Here is a 22063-nt window from a genome sequence, read left to right on the forward strand (position 1 = left end):
CAAAAAAATCGACTCAGCCATGCTTTCGCTCATCTATAGATTCTACTATCTACTATCTATCTACTATCTATATATATATATATATATATATATATATATATATATATATATATATATATATATATATAGATATTTACATATAGATGAGCGAAAGCATGGCTGAGACGCTTTTTTTGACCGTACACACGCGCATATGACGCCACAGCCCTTAACATTTTCATTGAAATCGTGACGTCATGCTCGTTTGGAGACAATTTGACAGTTCGTTTGGAGACAGAGGATTTATTTTCGCTCATCTATATATTCCACTACATATCTATAATCTTTTCTGTCAAAAGATATTTTAGTTACTAGATAAAGATTGTCGCTTCTGTTCCCTTTGTTCTGCTGTCCGAAACATGTGTGGTACATACCTGTCAAATCGTATAGATTTTTCTTCTTTGACATTTAGCTCCCCTATCCTCGCCAGCAAAAGATGTTCCGGACAGCGACGACAGCGACAATCTTTATCTAGTAACTTAAATATCTTTTTTTCTGTCACATTGAAATCTTAATTTCATTCAATTTAATTTAATGTGTGATCATTTTCAACCTTAACCTTAACCTTAACCCAGCGTGAGTTCGTGAGAACCAGGTGAGAACTTTCAACGTGAGCCTAAAATAACACGCACACAAACTAGAGTCTCATTGATGAGAAGTTAGTGAATGACGTGAACAAAAATATTTGTAAACAAATCAGTTCTGAACATTTTGGCTGAGAAAGGAATTAACAATAATAGTAATTTATTTAAACACCGTAATTTTAATGTATTATGCATTGTAAAGCGTTTAAATAATTCAAGACTATCAGTTCAGGAGCAATGTCAAAGCGTTGTTGTGCAGCATCTTGCTATAATTCTGTTGCAACTAATCGATCAGTTGAGTACTTCGGCTTTCCAAAAAGTACAGAATTGTAAGTATAGATAACATTTGTTTTGTAACAATTTACTTATGTTTATTAGAAGATCTGTTTCTATATTTGACTCAAAAACTAGATATCTCATATTGCTAATAAGCAACAATTACAATTATTAAAGAAGACGTATTTTTAAAATTTGCAATAAAGGTATTAAAAATATGATCGCTTTCCCCTAAATTCAAAAAAAAAAAATACAGAAACAAGTTAGCAATTTAACTTCTAAGCACATTCTTATTCATCTCAGTTCTGCAGCATGGGCAAAAGCAGCTGGTCGGGAGGATTTACTAGACAAGAGCATTAACAACATCATCAAGTATTTCCTCTGTTCAGAACATTTTTCTAATGAGTGCTTCCTGGATCCACCACACAACACAAAACTGAAAAAAACAATCCGCCCTGTCGTGGTCCCTATACCGACCATTTTCCACAATAATTTCAATGAATGCGTTTCTAAATCGCTCAAAGATGACCGGCCCGTCAATGCCGCCACGCGAGAGGAAGATATGATTGATTTTTCACTGGGACAAGAACGTGTTTCCGGAAATCTCATAAATGGTGACAGAACAGATGATTCTACTGAGATACATTTATCCACAGAATCGGTCGAAGCACTAATTCTAACATCAGAGAACGATGTGATAATCTCCAATGTAAATGAAGGTACCAATGATCTGGAGGTTTTTGTACCTGGAATCGGCAGTAGTGATAATTTGAAAATTGGGGAGGAGCACATGCTGACAATAATCGATCCCGCTACGCCCGAACAAGACCAAAATGATGGGGTTTTGGAAGCCGCGGCATACACAGAGATCTTTGTTGGTCCCACCAGCTGCCGATTGTGTCTTTCGACTAAAGAAAACGAACTGCTCATACCAATATTTAGTTATGGCAGTGAGGCCGCCTATATCCTAGAATCCTTGTTACCTGGGACGGTGAGTATTACGCATTACATCATTTAGTTATCTCTTTCTTTTTGTTCTCATTATTGTCGCTGGTGATCGTCTGTTGCTTGTTCTTATTGTTTTCCAGTTCCGGCGTAGGCACATTCGGCGTAATCTTTAGTTGGTCATGGAAGTGTCAATTGTTAGATAACATTTCGGGTTGTAAAGTTTCTCATTTTCTTTGGACATATGAATATCATCATGTTAGCCCAACTACTTGGGTTATCTCGCATTGAAACCGGGAAACCGGGCTTATCTCGCACCTTCCAGGAAAACCCGTTTCTTATTCAGCCTCTGGTTGACAGCACAAACGCTGTTTGAGCCGTACCTCTTTAATCAACAGACATACCTACAGACACTTGTATTGAGAAAATACAAAACTGCAACTGTGCCAAACTTACACTCTCACATCTATCCTTTCCTTTCCAGATAAGGCAAGACGATGGATTACCGCAACAAATCTGCCTAGATTGTCTTGAGAGTGCCACAAGGTGTCTTAGTACGATAGAAAAATTTAAAGCAATACAAGACAAACTTAGTGAGTTACAGTAGTGCAAGGATTTCTTTTTATTCTATCCAAAATTTCATCCAAAAGTAAATAAAATGGGATTATTTAAAGGTATGTTTAAAAACACATAAAGCTAATATTTCAAATCCGCTAACACTGTTCTTTATCAGAAATAACATATCCTGTTCGTTCCGTCTCAAACTCGCTTGTATTTTTATATTCGTTTGGAACATATTAAATGGATGCCAAATACGGAATTACAGAAAAAAATGGGAACACAAAGTTACATAAAACTTATAAAATTGAAAATTTTTGTACACCTTAATCTTGCAATCAGTTTGGATCACCAGTTCCTTCATTTACAAATTATTTATAAAAAGTAGATGCAATTACGCAGGAAGATAAATTCTCCAAACTAGTTATAGTAATGTGTTTAAAGCTGTTCATTATGTTCAGCAGCGAAAAAATGGCCATACATTGATCTCTGTGTGCCATCATTTATCTCACCATATTCTACTCAACTTGCTCTGTAAAAGTGACTAAATCTAAGGTATAGAATCTTACCACCAACCAACAATCGTTTGGTTGGTTCAGTAGTTCATGTTTGTCTTCAGCTTCTTGTTCCGGTGTATTCCGCCCATGCCATGATTGCTGGCACCGTCGTCAACGTCCGAACTGTCCGATTCGCGTGAGCTATCGTTCATGCCTAGTCCGAGGTCGCTGCCATCGCCAAAATTCCCGGTTGCACGCGCTTGCTCTAGCTGGCGAACTGTGTGAGTTGTGCAAATATTCGGCATCAGGTTATAATATATTCTTAACAGATCTGACTGGTTGTTTAGACTACGAGCTTTATTACTCGATAACGTATGTTCTTATATGAAACATCATATACAATATTCCCAGTGAAAAGTCTGAATAGCATATTGAAGGAATCATTCTTGTGACAATTCCGAATTTGAAAGTTAACTTGTCTCATACTTTTAGCACTTTGGCCTGGCCAGCTTAACGAGCAAAAAAGGGACATGAAGTGTGACGTTTTTACGAAGGAGGTTTACATTTAATATATGGGGCAGTAGGGCCAATATGAGCCACTCTCATTTTGAGCTTATTGACAAGTTTTATCATGTAAAAGTTACATAATCTTCACTTCAGGAGAATGCTCGACATATGCCTCAACTTGAAAACCGCATTAAAATTCAATTCTAACATAAAAATACACTTGAAAATGTAAATTTTCGCAGCATATGCAAAATTATTATGAGATTTGAAGTTTATAAATAAGGTTTTGACACATGACTAATTAAAGTACAGGTCAAAATACATCACAATCAAAAGATCTATTATAATTGAATCAAAACCAGTCTCTATGGGGCAATATGAGCAGACCTGCACATAGCAAGATATCAGGCCTTAATATGCGAACAAGTTCAAATTTCAGTTGCCAAATACAAGAATAATATCATCTTTGTAAGATTCATTACGAAAAAAATTACAACACAGCATTACTGCGATCGAAACAGAAAAAAAGACCATTGATGAATTGAATATGGCTGTTCAAACGATGAAGAGTAGCAAATCGGTTCGGTCCGCTGTTGTGCGATTTAATAATTTTATTTAGTAGGGACACGGCAGGTATTTTCGTCTGTTCGTCATAGTCTCGAAAACCAATAAAAGAGACGCTTTTTTGTAAAACTCATACGTACCAAATCATAGGCTCAGGAGAAACGTTCTGCTATAGTGGAGTTCTAGCAAATGTACGTTGCTTTCGTTGGTTTTAGCCCCTACGACGATGGACGGAAATACCTGCCGTGTCCCTACTAGCGAAAGGAACCCAGCTTTGCCCGGGTGTTGCAAATGTCATTGAACTATTTGCAGCACCGCACTCTAGATCAGTGGTGCTCAGCTTTTTGTGCGTTTTTGCCTTAAAACAAGTTAGTACTTGGACGAAAGATTTCAAATATATCTATCAGCTTAGGGTAATAAAACGGATATTGGTGTTAAAATAACACAAACACCAATATCCGTTTTATTACCCTCAGCAGATAGATATATTTGAAAGCTTTGGAACAAGTGCTAATTTGCATGGTAAAAGCTCATTTTTATTGTGTGATAAGTAAACTAAGGAAAAAAAACCAAAATGCTGAGCACCACTGCTTTAGATCAATTTCCGTGGATTTGTTTTGTTTTCCTCAACAGCGGACCCAAGATTGTATTCTAATGATTTTTTACATTTCCCCATTAAATTCACCAACTTTTTGTATATACAATTGTCAGGAAGGAAATCTCAACTCATTTAACTCTAACTAACTAACTCTAACTAACTCAACTCATCTAAACTGTTGTAGGAATATCATATTCTTTTATATTACCACACTTTTCTCTCCCAAAAAACGTTTTGGATGGGTGGCCCATACTGCCCCAAATAGTGGCTCATATTACCCCGTATAGTCGGGAACACACATTAAAATCAATACATTTTGAAAAGTACATTCCAACAATTTCCAATCGCATTTTTAACCATTCATCGATGTAATAAGAAAGGTAACACTCTCTAGTATAAGTCAACTACATTTGAATGATGATTTGTTGAGCTTTTCGGAACGATTTCCTTAGGTGGCCCATATTGCCCCGATCACCCCTAATATGCTCGACAGATCAACTAGGTACTTACTTTGAGTTTCCAACAAGGTGTTTTGCCTCTTCAAATCGTCTATGTCCTGTTGATGGGAATTGTTCTTGCGTCTCATAAACTGAATGTATTCTGCTGCTTTCTTCAGTATTTGTGCGCGACTTGCCTAAAAGTAATCAGATAAGACCGATACCAATCAGGATATTTTCTCCTAAACTCATTGGACACGTACCTTTTCACCTTGCAACGATGGAACGGAGTCACGCAGGGACGTAAAACTGTCCTTTATATGATCACGTCTTTTTCGCTCCAGAGCATTATGGTGAGCGCGCTTTTCGGCCTAGAACAGAACGAATCACTTAATAAATTTTATCAGGTACCTAATGGCAAATCGTCAATAAATTTGTTTTTTTTTTTTTATTTATTATATGCTAATACTTGTAGTTTAAGTGTTGTCCCTAATAAAATTACTACAATCGAATCCCATTGCTGTTCATACCACTTCAAAACTAAGGTACAGTGGGGTAAGTGGGTAATGGGGTAAGTGAAAAAAACGCAAGTATTTTATTGATGAAGCACAGAATTATTCAATTTCACTTCACAATCATACAAGGCCATTCAAACCAATGCGTTGAATAAGTGAAACATGAAATAATGAACCATTTCAACATGCGAGAGTAAAAGTTTAATAACCTTTCAAGTTTATCTTTTGCACAAGTTGTTTGCGTGTCAATAAATACAAATATTTTTTTATGTTGGTTTCCACATTCAATTAGTGCATTGATAAGTTGGTTTTCTTTGTAGTTTTGAATTCCAGCCACAAAAATATTGATATGAACATCATAAATTTTGAAATTTTGCCTGTTTTTTACCGGTTGAAGAATAAACAAATGCCGAGCTAGTGAGTGCGATAGAAAGGAAAATAAACTAAAATATTGAAAATCATCAAATAAAATTAAAAAAAGACACCAACCTTATATGGTGCTTCTTCTTCTTCTTCTTCAATAACTCTATATTCCAACTGGAGCTTGGCCTACTTTTCAACTTAGTATTCTATTCGTATTTCCTCAGTTATTAATTGAAAGCTTATCTATGCCCGTCATTGCATGCGTATGTATCTTGTGTGGCAAGTACAATGGATACATTATGCCCAGGGAATTGAGAATGTTTCCCACCCGAAAATATTCTAGACTGGACCGAGAATCAAACTCGCCGTCTGCGGATTGGCAACCCTACGCCTTATTGCTCGCAAGGCTACTGGAAACTTCATATGGATCGGTATACTTCGTTCAGTTACGTATTGCTGATTGTCAGCAGTACTGAAACACTGAATAGTGGAAACCAGCCAATTTCTACACCATGTGCTTTACGGTATTTGAGGTTGGTATTTGAACGTTGGTCATGGCCTGGGAAAATAGGGTCATTAGGAGTGTTCCTGCTCTGCCCCAGTGCTTTGAAGCAGTTTCACTTGCGTGTGAGAATAAGGTCAAGCCGACCAAAGATACAGTAGGAACAATGGTCAACGGGGTGATGATTTTCGAGTTTCCTACAAGTCCAGTGTATCCTATGATAACTTGGAACAGTGCTGAGACTGCGATAGCTCCGGAAAGTTCTCGCATCCTGATTTGCCAGAGTTCACTTTTTCCTCCGGATCCATGGCAGCGATTACGTCTTTTGCGGCATTGCCACTGCGTAAGTTCAGGATAGCCAAAGTGGGCACTAGGAAAGAAATGGTGCCTCCCTGGACGATAGGAAGTCGCACCCCAGGTACAATATACGTCACCAGGTCACAAAATCATAGTGGAAATAATTATTCCTCGAAGGATCTTCATCTTCCATGCATAGGGCAGGTGTAAGTATAAATGGTATCGATACAATAGCGCCGATCATCGTGAGGTAATGCTAAAAAAAAAGGAAATGTGATTCAAACACTTTTGATGGAATTTTAAGGACAGGAATGTTCCTGAGCAAAGCTTGGGATAACGATAATTAATTTTGTTTTTGTGAAATGCCAAATTTTGATAACTCAGATTGATATCCTTTTGGTCGTTTTAACACTAAAAGATCAAAATCTATAGAAAAATCTTACTGCGACATTAATTTGAAAACTATTCCTGCTCGATGAAAGCAAATAGAAAACTAATTTTGATGTTGATTTTCGTTAACAAAATAATTGATCAGTTTGATGAAGATTTAGAAATCTACAACATAATAAAATCAAAAGAGGTAATCAATCACGAAAATTAGAATTTGAAAACAAATTATGATTTCAATTTGATGTCGTGTTCAAAATATGCTTTTAACTTGCCCTATTTATGATATCAGACTTTGCTCGGGTAGTCATTCAGGTGATGCTGTAATCAATATCGGAGTTATTTATCTTAGAATATTAATAGGAATGGGAACTGATCGCAGCTTCAGATAATTGACTGATTTTAAAACAGCCAGATCATTAGCAGGTAAGCTTTTAATGACATTTAAATCGCTAGCCGGCGTGCTAAATACTGTATGATAAATTAACTAGAGTAACCCTACCTTATTGAAGCAACCACCAATAGTGGTTGTAGAGATTTAATGAAATGTTTCAAAATTACACACTTAAAGATGGGTTTAGTCAATTCGTCTTGTTATAAATATCTGTTGAATATCTTCAAATTTTGCTTGAAAAACTATTAAAACAATTTTATTATATAAAATTAACTCCATAGTGCAGCAACAGTCCAACAGCTGTGAGTTTAATAAGACAACGATGGATGGCATGGCACAACTATGTGAACCATAGCAGTGCACCCATTAGTGGTGCGCGATTCCAAATACCTGTAAAAGTTAAATTATAATAAACTCATTTTTGTTAGCACGTTCATTTGTGGAACTCGGTGACATCTAAATACTGAATGAGCATCTGTAGAAAATTATGAGGATAGTGAAGGGACGTGGGAGGGGCATCTGATGTTTTCTACCACGTGGATGGGCGACTGGTACCCGTGTGTCCATAAATTGTCATTTCAAAACTTTAACAATTTTCAATCGATTTAGATAATTTTGACCATTTTGGAAACAGAAATTCGTATAAGTTGTGTACACTGTTTAGGTTTACAGCTTTTGTCCATGGTTATACAAGTACCTAATCCTTAAAATAAGGCTTGATAGTCTACACGCGTAACCAAAGGACTATCAACCAGTTTCAAATATGTTACATGCTCAATGCGCTTCTTAGAACAATAAGTGTTCACAGTATATCTTCTGGGTCTCCAAAAAACCTTGAAGTGAGGCCTTAGGCATCCAACAAATCTCTGAAGTAAGATCTTAAGGTCTGCCTGCGTAACCAAAGGTCTATCGTCTAAGGTCTATCGGTATATGCTATTTTCGGTACTTAGCATATAGAATGCGTTCACAGCATATGTTCCGGATCATTCAAGAAATCTCTGGAGTAAGGACAAAAGGTCTACACGCCTAACCAGAAGTCGACATGTTTCAAAATTGATACATGCTTTTTTGATCCTTAGAATATAATGTGATCGTTACATATATGTTCTACGCTACCAAGAAATCTCTTGGAAAGTCCTCAGTCATACAAGAAATCCTGGCTACCAAAAGTTGTTCCGTCAAGCGTTACAAATGAACAAATATCTGGGTGAGAAGAATATATCCTTTTGTTACCGACTGGGTACCCGATTACCTTTTCGTTTTCAAGTGAAGTTTTTAGGGTTCTGAACATCGCAGGAAATTGAAACTCCGGACATCTTCAAACTCGCAAAATTTAGGTTTGGGTGGTACGAAATGAAAATCCAGTAAGGGGGCGGGAGGGGCTCAGATATTTTTACCTGTAACGTACCGACAGGGTACCGGTACCCACGTTTTGGTATGACCAAAACTTCGTCAGTTTTCAACCGATTTGGACGATTCCGTTTGCTATGGAAATTCATCCTCTATCCGATCCATGTCAAGGACGATCTGGATTACCTGGTTACCGGAGTTCCAGATTTGCTGACCATGTCTCAAAATGGAAAGTTGATCTTATAGAATCCAATGATGATTTCTTGTATCCGAGTTACCAGTTTCGCAGAAAATTCTGGATTATGACTTCCCAACGTATTAGGACCACGTGATCATATGGACTCGAACGGACATCCGGAATAGGTTCCTGGGCCTATATCCGCAAATTCATTCCTGGCAATATGGGTATCAAAATTCTTGAAATTGTTTCGGAACATGTTATTCATATAGTTGAAACCATAGGATGGACATGAACCGGAACGGTAATTCTGGAACAGGTTCCCGGAGCCCGTAGTGGCCAAAACTGGTTTAGAATAAACCCTAGCAATATGGGTATCAAAATTCTTGGAATTGTTCCGGAAACATAATTTCCATGTAGTTGAGACCATAAGATAGATATGAACGGAACGGTCATTCTAGAACAGTTCCCGGAGGGCCGTAGGGAAAAACTCTCATTTAGAATAACTCTGGCAATATGGTATCCAAATTTTTGGAATTGTTCCGGAAACATGTTTTCCATTTACTTGAGACCATAGATTGGATATGACCGGAACGGTCATTCTGGAACAGGTTCCGGAGGGCCTAAAGTGACCATTAATTCATTTGGTAGAAACCTTAGCAATATGGGTATCAATATTCTTGGAATTTTCCGGAAACATGTTTTCCATGTAGTTAACCATAGGATGGATATCAACTGGAAGGTCATTCTGGAACAGGTTCCCGGAGGCCTACAGTGACCATAAATTCATTTGGGAGAATCCCTGGCAATATGGGTATCTAAATTCTTGGAATTGTTCCGGAAACATGTTTTCATGTATTGAGACCATGGGATGAATATCAACCGGAACGGTCATTCTGGAAAAAGTTTCCGGAAGGCCAGTAGTGGCAAAAACTCATTTAGAATAAACCCTGGCAATATTGGTATCAAAATTCTTGGATTTTTCCGGAAACATGTTTTTTATGTAGTTGAGACCATAGGATGGACATCAACCGGAACGGTCATTCTGGAACAAGTTCCCGGAGCCAGTACGGGCAAAAACTCATTTAGAATAAACCCTGGCAATATGGGTTTCAAAATTCTAAATTGGGCGAGTTTTACCGTCCGTTGGACAAGCCCACGCATCGCGCCATCCGTCGCCATTCCGGCGAATCGCGCCATCAGTCGACCGAACCCTCCATCAAATTCGAAGAGTTCCATCATCCGTCGATCCCTTTTGGACATCCTTCCGCAAGTCGTGTGAGACAACGTCATCCGTCAGACTTCCAACTGGCCACGCCATCCGTTAGCCGAACCATTCATCGGCAAACCTGTGAGTTCCACATCGCTCAATCCGTCGGCCATCCCAACGAGTCACGCCATCCGTCGGCAATTCGGCGAGTTCCGCCATCCGTCGATCCTTTTTTGGTCATAACTACCAAGTACAGCGCAATCCGTTATCCGGCGCCGAACCAATCCAGCGAGTTCCGCCACCAAGCCAAGCCAGTTTTGTTACTATCGTCGCGATTCGTGCACGCCGTCGAGCACAAGTTGGCCTTGTAGGTGATCTGACATTGTCACCCCATACATACCGTAATAAACTATTTGTAACCTAAACTCCAAGCTCCCGATTTTTAGCAAGTCCGAAAAGCTCCCCATTTACCTCCATCGACCCCGGGATTCGAGGACTAAAAGAAGCCTGGCGTGCCCACCCCGTTGCGTTGACTACCGTTGGCTATAGACCAGTAGTCTGGGGTTTAGGACAGTTCCTCTTCTAGGACCTATCGACGGTTTCTCGAGGGCAAGAGGCCGTATCAGAAACGTATCAAGGTGTATCGGCTAGTTTTCAAGCATACTTTTATGTTCCTTGAAATAAAATTAATTACTAAGTCTGAAACCCGATTTGTGCAATTGCACAACATGTGAAAGATTGAGTTTGAAAAATGTATTGTAGGGTAAGGGGCCGTACACATATTACGTAAGCACTTATGGGGGGAGGGGGGGTCTGTCAATATCTTACGCGCCATATAAATAAAAATCTTTGTATGGAAAAATCTACATGGGGAGGTGTCGGAAACCCAGAAAATTGCCTTCATAAAGTGACGGCCCTAACACTTCCGTAACCGTACTGGTATCGTGGAATCAAAGCTCACCGAAGGAAGTGGACCCTCAATACCTTTTGCAAACTAAATAATACATGTTGTGCAATTACACAAATCGAGTTTCAGACATAGTAATTTTAACCGGGATTGATCGTCGTGCCATGGAAGAGGCTTTTGTGCCTTTTAAGAGTAAGACAGCGAGGATTGGACTCACGATCAATACCAGCAAAACGAAGTACATGGTCGCTGGCAATCAACGTAGGTTCATTAGTGGTGGTGGTAGTGAAATGGCGCTGGATGATAAAATATTTGAAGTGGTAGAAGAAGTTGTATATCTTGGAACATTAGTGACGTGCGATAATGATGTTCCGCGAGGTAAAAGGCGCATTTCAGCTGCAAATAGGGCTTATTGCGGACTTCGTAACCAGCTTAAGTCCTAGTCTAAACAAGATTCGCTGTATACTACTCTGATTCTTCCGGTGGCTTAATGCGGCCATGAAACATGGACGTTAAATCTGATTGGAGAGCTTTCGGAGTGTTTGAGCGTAAGGTGCTGCGGATAATACTTGGCGGTAAACAGGAGAACGGTATCTGGTGGCGTCGCATGAATCACGAGTTGTACCAGATGTATAAAGGGCTGGATATTATTAAGCTTATACAACACGGCAGACTACGGTGGGCTGGACACGTTGTTCGTATGCTGGAAGAACGTCAAGCGAAGATAATATTTAGAAGACAACCCGGAAGAGGAACGGTGAGTAGGTTGCGCAAGAAGTGTTTAATGCCGTAGTTGTCTTCGAGACACGTTGATGTGCCTTGAAGCCACAGTCTACATATTCGGAAAGAATTCCGAACACGAAGAGCCTTTGAGAAAATTTTCTTCTAGCAGCTAGAGTTTGTAAATCTATTATTTTACACCATTCTTCGTAGGAAGGCAATCTAACCGTATTGTTCCAGGGTAGTACTCGGAGAGCATACCTGATAAAAGTTCGCTTCGATTCTTTAGTCATTGTTGCATGAAAGGACCGGGGCATACAACATGTCCGTAATAAACGCTGCGTTGACATCGCATCTGACCATCAGCTTCTAATTGGCGAGACATAACTGCATGACTTGCTCGATTCAGCTGGGGAGAGTCTCGTACGGCTCCTCAACATACGCCGACAAGAAAAACCTGCCTCAATAACTAGTAATATTCGCACCCTTTACGATATTCCAGCCTGCATGAAGCAAGGGTGACTGAGAATGCCAATGCAAGACAAGAGTTGAGACGGAAGTAACTGACCAGCTGAAAAAAGTTTTCATGACAAACATGTGCTGTGGACACTCAAGATAATTAATTAACGTGACTAAATTGTGTTTTTGTTCGAGAATGTGTGCGAAAACCGCGTCAATATATTTTTGACTACACAGATAGAAAAATCCACTGAAATGTACGCTAAAAATCATGCACATAAATGGAACATCATTATTATCGTAATTCCACGCGGGATATAGCCTAAATGTATACAATATTTGGCGTGAATCGTCAATATTGCATACAAGTTGTAACAATCTTGTCAGGAAGGACCATTTCAGCGTTGAATAGCGTAAATTTCGCATGTCAAGTTTTACGCTTATTTATTTTCATTATTATTTTCTGGATAATATATTTACAAGAAATGACAAATCAGGTCTCGTCTCAAACAAATAAAATGTAAACTAAATTCCACCACATAAGAATGGCAGTGTTGATCAGATACGGAAAACTTAGTCTAAGAGACGAATGCATGCATTAGAAATTAGCTAAAAATAGTCATAAAAGCTGTGGTATTACGACATTTTTCAAAAAGTGCTTTCATTGAGAACCTTTCATACTATGAGAGAATGCTGACTGGCTGCTAATGAACAATGATTAGGAAAATCAAATTATTGATACTATCTCGCGCTGTTTCATGGATTAGTTGAATATAAGTGGGATAAAACCACTTTATTATTTAATTGCGCTAATATGTGCAGTTGACCATTTTATGACACCTTAGAATATTTTCGTTCGCTCTCGTGAATAGAGTTTCTATAGATTCACCGATTTGTTTGATTGGAATCCCACAAGTATTGAACAATCTTCTTATTATCATTGCAACCGCATAACGAAGCACATTGCGCATCGCGGTTCACCGTTCAGATTCATAATTTAACACTATCGCTCTGTCGATCTTGCTCAATATAATTGATTGGAACCATACTCCACGGATAATTATTCAAATTGGAAGGTGACATTTAAGAAAATCCGATAGAAAATGATGGGGAGTTTCAGAGGTTCGTAAATCTCAGTTCTGGGGAATTCAACCGAAAATTCCCGACTGTTCATTCAGCGATGGCAAGTTGTATGGCGTATTGCTCTGTTTGTCGATTTGATCGTCAAATAGCGTGCGTTTACTGACCATTCCTCAACGTACCTAGGAGTTTTGTTGTATTATGAAATATTTTTATTGTGTTGATAAAAAAACATTGGAACATCGTACATTGTATGTACAGTTTGTAGCACATTCATTTCGGACACCCATCATCCAATGCGTTTTTTGAAAATTTTCATAAACCACTGAGAAGATCAATTTACATGACCTCAATCTTCGCTTTATGTGATACTTCCAGCATATTTTCATTTTGTCCAAATTGATAAAATGGCTACAAATCAATTAGACATTATCTCAGTGTCCGAAATTTAACGTGGACAGGCTTTAATAGATACATCCCATTTTTTGGATAACTTTATTTGTTGTTTTTTTGTGTAGATTCAGGAGTTGAATTAACAATGTTTTGCAAAATTTGGCTGGTTTTGTACACCATTTTCATTCGTTTAGCAATATTTGACACGTGACGCACTAATGTTCCCTCAAGATGTTTTGTTAACTTTATTGAACTCAACAACAGTTGCTTACGCCTTAGCGATTTTATATACACAAACCCCATTCGTTTTTGACAATATTCGATTTTGGCAACACATTTTTTTTAAATTTTTGATATTGCTCATAACCCAAGTAAATATAATAGTCCTTGTAAATAAACTGGTTAGTGCCCTAAACCGATGAGAAAAAATAGTAAAAAATAGCGTAAACTTCTTTTGTTCAAAGAAAAATGCACAAATTTCAAAACTCTCGTGAAAAATGGTTAGACCCCGAAATCGACGTGAAAAAAATGTAAAAAAATCGAGTAAAAAATGTTCAGTGTAATCGCTTAAATTTCAAAATCCGTGTAAAAAAGTGTCACAGTGTGATATTTCGTAGTGTCACAATAAGTGAAGAAATGTGAAATATCATGAGAAAACAAAAACCATTCGATTACGGCAATATTCGATTTTGGCAACATAAATGCTCCGAACGTGTTGCCAAAATCGAATATGTTCTGTTTTTCAAATTATCATGTCGAAAACATTTCAAATAGAGTTTAAGTCTGGAAAAGAGCAGAGCCCTCGAGTACATGACTTTTGCATGCTATTCTCATTTTTATGGAATGAATCGCGCGAATCGTTGAAACGTATCATCGAAACCAAAATATCGACTGTAGGGATTGTAGGGTGTTGTTTAGTATAACCTGAAAATCTACTCTTCTCATTTTGTGATTATTAGGTTGGTATAGTATCTAAGATGGCCGCTGATGCTGATTGGTCACTAAAATAGCATGGCGAATTTATTGTTTATAAACAATTTTACGCATATAATCAATATAATAATAGATCTGTCACCAATTACGCATATAATCAATATAATAATAATAGGGGCCCTCCTTAGCCGTGCGGTAAGACGCGCGGCTACAAAGCAAGACCATGCTGAGGGTGGCTGGGTTCGATTCCCGGTGCCGGTCTAGGCAATTTTCGGAATGGAAATTGTCTCGACTTCCCTGGGCATAAAAGTATCATCGTGTTAGCCTCATGATATACGAATGCAAAATGGTAACCTGGCTTAGAAACCTCGCAGTTAATAACTGTGGAAGTGCTTAATGAACACTAAGCTGCGAGGCGGCTCTGTCCCAGTGTGGGGATGTAATGCCAATAAGAAGAAGAAGAAGAAGACAATATAATAATAGATCTGTCACCAATCTCGTCACCAATGATGTGCTTTTTTGATATTCCATCGAACAAGATAAGTGGGGAAAACTGAATTTAAATAAGGAAATAAAGATAAAAACATTTCCTTAACTTGTCATAATACGAGTTTGTACCATCCCTTTTAATTCCATCACTTGATGGTGGACCACCATGGGACGGTGGAATTAAATGGGTCAAACTCGTCTTAGAGTGAAGCTATCCACTAAAAGCTCAAAATAATTTTCTTAACAATTTCCTTAACGTTCTGTAGAGGTCGCTTACATGTTCATTACAGACCATTAAAGAGAATGACAAAAATAATTGAAATTGCCCAAATACTGCCCTGATTCAAGACCCGAACAAGATGATTGACGTTCAAATGCTCTAATTCTAACATTTTCTATGGTTTTCAGTAAGGAAGATCAAGAGGATAAATTATTTCAAATAGATTTAAAATAAATGATGTAATTTAAGTCAAAATAGACGTTTGAAAGCAAGTGACGTTAGCATGCAAGTAAATTACATTTGAACACTTTATACGATTTGAAAAAAGATGGTTTTTAGTTTTTCAAATATTTAGTTGCTTCATCTCACTTGAACGATCTAGAAAACACATTAAAAACGTATTTTTGTTGAGCGTATCTATTTCGGAGCTAAATGTATTTTGTACACTTCTTTATGGAAACCAGGTTCTCGGGAACATCCGGACGTGGCAAATGTGTCCAACATCTCTAAAAAAATCAGCTATTGAGCTCATGAAGTTTGATATGTCACAATATGAGTTTCGGAGCTAATTAAAATGTGTCCACTTCCCTGGGGAAACAAAGTTTCCGGAACATCCGGACGGAAGCATGTCCTGGTGATCAAATTGTATCAAAACTAACTTCTCAATAAGCAAATAATAAGTGTCCAAGTTTGCATAAACATTCTGGGGACTATTGCTCATTTATCAATAGTTTTAAGAAAAATCACCCGTTTTTGGCTGCACCTGACCCAGGAGTCCCCCTTAATGGATCCCGCCGGATTAGCACCATGGTTTGTCGCCCACTACAAATAAGAGTCTATCCCGTTTTTGGAAAATAGTTTTGGAAAGCTGTACTGACTTGGCGGAGGAGTTATGGCAAATGTGGCACCTGGTGGACTTGCGTATAATTCCGGTTGTTATCTCAGCTTTTCCGTAGGGAGACCCTTCACTCCGCTACCAATGACACCGGCCTACGGCTAGTAAATTTCGCTGCTGCCAGAGGGATGGCCATCAGTAGCACCTATTTTGCACGAAAGAATATCCGAAATCACACCTGGAGACACCCAGATAGACCATGTTCTGGTGGATGTGCGCCATTTCTTGGATGTTATCGATGTGCGGACATTCAGAGGTCCGAACACATCACTATCTCAGTAAATCAGTAAAATTCGATCACGGTTGTCAACTGTATCGAACGAAAGATCACAGCGAACGATGCGTTACAATATCTAGCGATTGTCGGCGGAAGGAGTATCGGCTGAGTACCTCCAGAAGCTCGACGAACGTATAGGCTAATCAACGTTAGCGACAACATCAACGATCTATGGAGTCGATCCATGGAGCGTGAGCACAACAGTATGAAGTGGTAGGCACTGCACAGAGGCGACCCAGGACGGTTGATTCGATGTGGAGTGTCAGAGAGTGACAGACGAGGAGAACGTTGCCAGTAGCCGGATGTTGGTGTCGGATACCCGATCGAATAGAGATCGGTACAAGGAAGCAAGAGTAGCCGAAAAACGAACCCACCGCAGGAAGAAGAAAGAATATAAAGAACAAGTGATCAGCGCAGGCGCAGGAAAAAAAATGAAGCAGAACGATATGCGGAGGTTTTGTGAGACAGCGCCATCTCCCGTTATTGCAACGACCAAGAAGGAATTTGCTGACAGATAAAACCGAAGTGGCTGCCAGGTGGAAGCAACACTTCGAGACTTTGTTTATAGTGGAAGTGACGGTCATCGGTGAACAGAATAAATACTAGCGACGATGGACAAGCTGTGGAGTAAAGATGAGGTTAAAAAAGCTATTAAAGAGCTGAAAAACAATAAAGCTTCTCAAACATGACGGTGAGCAGCTTTATGAAGTTCTGCACCATATTATATCGAGCATATGGGAAGACGAGGAATTGCCTTCTAGCTGGTTGGACGGCCTCATTTACCCTCTCTTTAAGAAGGGGCACAGACTGGAGCGCGTCAATTACCGAGGAATAACCCTCCTTAATTCGGCGTACAAAATTATGCCCCGTATTCTGTTCAACAGATTGTGACCGCTTGAAGAGTCCTTCGTCGGCGAATACCAAGCAGGTTTTCATGTGGGCCGATCAACGACGGATCAAATGTTAACCCTGAGACAAATCCTTGATAAATTCCGGGAGTACAACTTGCAGACACAACATCTGTTTATTGATTTCAAGGCGGCGTACGATTCAGTGAAAAGAAATGAATTATGACAAATTAAGCTAGAACATGGTTTTCCGGCGAATTATGCTAGAACTGATACGGCTGATTCGTATAACGTTGGACGGATCGAAATCAAGTGTAAGGGTTGCGGATGAAATATCGACGTCATTTGTTACCTTAGATGTATTAAAGCAGGGTGATGCACTCTCGAATCGACTCAATATAGGGCTCGAGGGAGCGATTAGGAGAGCTGGTGTGCAAAGAAGCGGTACCATTATCACAACCTTAATCTTAACCTTTTGTTCGACTCCGTTTTTTAAACTTTTCAGATCACTGTTAAGTAACGATTCTTAATAAACCTTCAGATACACCTCATTTGTCAAACTGTGTCAGAGAAAATGGATTAGTACTTTTCTGGATTTTCGGGGGTAGCAGGGACTATGTCCAAGGGCTTGACGATCCCTCCCCAGGCCATCTGCGAGTTGTGGCGCCTGCCTAGGATGTGGTGGGGTTTGACAGTGGCCCTGTTAAACCTCTATAAAAGCTGCATGTATCCAAGTAGGCTCCGCCAAACGACCGTGTGCCCTCAAAACGCACAAGCCAGTCCTGTGTTAGGTGGACGTTAACAGCCCTGACACGACGGCCCTCCGACAAGACAGGAGGTTGCAGGCCCAATAAGCCGCCTTTAAAACAACTATTACGAACGACAGAAGATAATACGACTCGATACATCGGCAACGACCTGGCGACGAATAAAGGATCACGATTGGAAGCTTGGAACATGGAACTGCAAGTCGCTGGCTTCGCAGGTTGCGACAGGATAATCTACGATGAATTACATCCCCACAACTTCGATGTCGTAGCGCTGCAGGAAATCTGCTGGACAGGCCAGAAAGTGTGGAAAAGCGGGCATCGAGCGGCTACCTTCTACCAAAGCTGTGGCACCACCAACGAGCTGGGAACCGCTTCATAGTGCTGGGAAAGATGCGCCAACGCGTGATTGGGTGGCAGCCAATCAACGCAAGGATGTGCAAGCTGAGGATAAAAGGCCGTTTCTTCAACTATAGCATCATCAACGCACTGCCCACGAAGGAGATCCGACGACGAGAAGAAGCGTTCTATGCGCAGCTGGAGCAGACATACGATGGATGCCCACTGCGGGACGTTAAAATCGTCATCGGTGACATGAACGCTCAGGTAGGAAGGGAGAATGTATAGACCGGTCATCGGACCGGATAGTCTGCATACCGTATCGAACGACAACGGCCAACGATGCATAAACTTTGCAGCCTCCGCGGAATGATAGCCCGAAGCACTTTCTTCCCCGCAAGAATATCTACAAGGCCACATGGAAATCACCTAATCAAGTAACGGAAAACCAAATCGACCACGTTCTAATCGACGGTAAATTCTTCCCGACATCACGAACGTACGCACTTACCAGTGCGAATATTGAATCCACCACTACCTCGTCGCAGTATGTCTGCGCTCAAAACTCTCGACGGTGATCAACACGCGTCGAGTCGTCCGCCTTAACATTGGGCGGCTACAAGACGGTGACTAGCCCAAGACTACGCGCAGCAGCTGGAAGTGGCACTCCCAACGGAAGAGCAGCTAGGCGCAGCATCTCTTGAAGATGGCTGGAGAGATATTCGATCCGCCATTGGAAGCACTGCAACCGCTGCACTAGGCACGGTGGCTCCGGATCAGAGAAACGGTACCCTACAAGGTACTCTCCCAAATTTTATGCCGTCGACTAACACCAATTGCAAGAGAGTTCGTGGGGCAGTACCAGGCGGGTTTTATGGGTGAACGCTCTACAACAGACCAGGTGTTGCAGAAATGCCGCGAATACAACGTGCCCACACATCATCTATTTATCGACTTCAAAGCCGCATATGATACAATCGATCGGGACCAGCTATGGCAGCTAATGCACGAAAACGGATTTCCGGATAAACTGATACGGTTGATCAAGGCGACGATGGATCGGGTGATGTGCGTAGTTCGAGTTTCAGGGCATTCTCGAGTCCCTTCGAAACCCGTAGAGGTTACGCAAGGTGATGGTCTTTCGTGTCTGCTATTCAACATCGCTTTGGAGGGAGTAATACGAGGCAGGGATTGACACGAGTGGTACGATTTTCACGAAGTCCGTCCAGTTATTTGGTTTCGCTCGACATTGATATCATGGCACGTAACTTTGAGAGGATGGAGGAAGCCTACATCAGACTGAAAAGCGAAGCTAAATGGATTGGACTATCATCAACACGTCGAAGACGAAGTACATGTTAGGAAGAGGCTCAAGAGAGGTCAATGTGAGCCACCACTACGAGTTTCTATCGGTGGTGACGAAATCGAGGTGGTTGAAGAATTCGTGTCTTGGGCTCACTGGTGACCGCCGATAACGATACCAGCAGAGAAATTCGGAGACGCATAGTGGCTGGAAATGGACTCCGCAAGACGCTCCGATCGAATAGAGTTCGCCGCCGTACCAAACTGACTATCTACAAAACGCTTATAAGACCGGTAGTTCTCTACGGACACGAGATCTGGACGATGCTCGTGGAGGACCAACGCGCACTGGGAGTTTTCGAAAGGAAAGTGTTGCGTACCATCTATGGTGGGGTGCAGATGGCGGACGGTACGTAGAGGAGGCAATGAACCACAGTTGCATCAGCTGTTGGGAGAACCATCCATCGTTCACACCGCGAAAATTGGAAGACTGCAGGGGGCCGGGCACGTAACCAGAATGTCGGACAGTAATCCGGTGAAAATGGTTCTCGACAACGATCCGACGGGAACAAGAAGGCGAGGTGCACAGCGGGCAAGGTGGATCGATCAGGTGGAGGACGACTTGCGGACCCTCCGCAGACTGCGTGGTTGGCGAAGTGCAGCCATGGACCGAGCTGAATGGAGAAGTCTTCTATGTGCAGCACAGGCCACTCCGGCCTTAGTCTGATGATAAATAAATAAATAAATAAACTTTTCTGTATTGATTTTGCTGCTTTTCTGTGTGGCCTTTTGGAGTACAGAAAAGGTAAAAACAACAAAAATAAAATCAATTCCTTACCCGTAGCACGATCTGAAAATGTTTAATTAATGAATCGATGAGGCTGATTGGTTCGTTCAGTTTGTTAATTTGCACGACCTGATTGCTACTTTGAATTTCAATCTCAACTACGCTTAGCCGGTTCTCCTCATGAAATGCAAACATTGTTTGATAAGCTAACGAGGAGGGCGTGTCAATTGATGTTATTTATATTGCCCATTAAAGGAAAACATCTCAGAATAAAAGTGGATGGAATCAATTCCGATCAATTTTCGATTTTATATCATAATTTTCACCGCCAGGAATGCAACAAAACTAATAACGGATTTCACTGTAAACGTTTGTAATCTTACAACAAAGTATCTAGTATTAGTTTAGGCTCTGATAAGAGTATATAATTGGAATCTATGAAATGAATCGGAGAAAATGTGCAAGTTGAAAGGTTAAGAGCCGCTTTCTCAACTGCTAATCGACTGGCAACGATCAGCCTCCGGAAGCACTGATGATGATAAGGACGCACTATGGCGGTGCTCAAATGTAATCAACTGTTACCTGACTCGCGAAGTGCATCGTAGATATATAAACTTAAGCCGCAGAGAAGGTTGAAATGAGATCGAATTTTACTATATCGAGACATATCTGTCTGCTCAAGAGCTATTTTCAACTATATTCATTAATTCGAACACGTTAACTACCGGTACTTGCATTTGGCATTTTCACACTGATTTATTAATTAACGTCCTGCTTAGGAGAACCATGCGCCTCCACATATCTTCAATGAACACTATTCGACATATGCAACATTTAAGCCATGCTTCAATTTTTTTAGATAACTGTCTGCTGATGTCGGTTGGTGCAATTTACCTGCAAAGCCATAAAGATACTAAGATACCACGGTGGAGCATCGTCGATTCCATAGTTGATGTCAGCGCCTCTTTTCTGAGGCGTCTTTTCGTAGCGTTCACTTCCACGTTCTGCAATCACAAGGACGAAATTCCGTTAATTGTTTCGCACGCAATTTCCCAGCACTTATGACTGTATCAATTACCACTGCATTAGTTTCCACCATTTCCATTGCAAGTCGCTAAATGAGAAGGCGCAGTTCCGTTAATAGGTTCAATCACGATCAGTAGAAAGATTAAATTGAATTTAAAGTAGTTGCTCTATTCCGGCTCGCCATGGAAGAAGCGAAAGTGTGAACTTGGGGAGCTTCAAACCGTATGCCACTGAACGTTTTTCGAGCAGCAAGAGTCAATGAAAAGCTTCGAACACACATGTGCTGGGACAAGGGAGACGCTCGTAGTTTTATTGGAAAGAAAATGTAATCGTTCTTTCGTATAGTGGTTCTAGATGGAGACATATCATGACCAAAAGTAATTTCGATTTTCAAACGATTCACTAATAATCATTACTTTA

General features: G+C 40.3%; 2 protein-coding genes across 3 annotated transcripts in view; one reads left to right on the plus strand and one right to left on the minus strand.

The window, feature by feature from the left end:
* Positions 1–708: 708 nt before the first annotated feature.
* Positions 709–2557, plus strand: LOC134205368 (uncharacterized). 2 transcript variants are annotated; one of them, XM_062680569.1, is made up of 3 exons: positions 709–952; positions 1203–1890; positions 1988–2309. In XM_062680569.1, the coding sequence occupies exons 1-3, from the start codon at positions 861–863 to the stop codon at positions 2018–2020; spliced, it is 813 nt and encodes a 270-aa protein (XP_062536553.1). In that variant the 5' UTR covers positions 709–860; the 3' UTR covers positions 2021–2309. The 2 variants fall into 2 exon arrangements, with proteins under 2 accessions (XP_062536553.1, XP_062536552.1); XM_062680568.1 differs by lacking the exon at positions 1988–2309 and adding an exon at positions 2329–2557 and having other exon boundaries at positions 711–952.
* Positions 2504–22063, minus strand: part of LOC134206655 (protein max-like) — a 23001-nt gene continuing 3441 nt past the window's right edge. Inside the window, exons 2-5 of the mRNA XM_062682382.1 lie at positions 21512–21621; positions 5269–5376; positions 5079–5202; positions 2504–3176 (exon numbers count right to left, since the gene is read on the minus strand). Coding sequence (XP_062538366.1) covers positions 2998–3176; positions 5079–5202; positions 5269–5376; positions 21512–21621 — 521 coding nt within the window. The 3' untranslated portion in view covers positions 2504–2997. The remainder of the gene's footprint in view (positions 3177–5078; positions 5203–5268; positions 5377–21511; positions 21622–22063) is intronic.

The sequence above is a fragment of the Armigeres subalbatus genome, chromosome 1 (assembly GCF_024139115.2).
Source record: "Armigeres subalbatus isolate Guangzhou_Male chromosome 1, GZ_Asu_2, whole genome shotgun sequence".
Lineage (NCBI taxonomy): Eukaryota > Metazoa > Arthropoda > Insecta > Diptera > Culicidae > Armigeres > Armigeres subalbatus.

Excerpts from the sequence above, each read along its gene's own strand:
- LOC134205368 (XM_062680568.1), top strand. The coding sequence starts at position 861 with ATGTCAAAGCGTTGTTGTGCAGCATCTTGCTATAATTCTGTTGCAACT. Across the intron at positions 953-1,202 it reads TTTCCAAAAAGTACAGAATT|TTCTGCAGCATGGGCAAAAG; the intron begins GTAAGTATAGAT and ends TATTCATCTCAG. Across the intron at positions 1,891-2,328 it reads AATCCTTGTTACCTGGGACG|ATAAGGCAAGACGATGGATT; the intron begins GTGAGTATTACG and ends TTTCCTTTCCAG.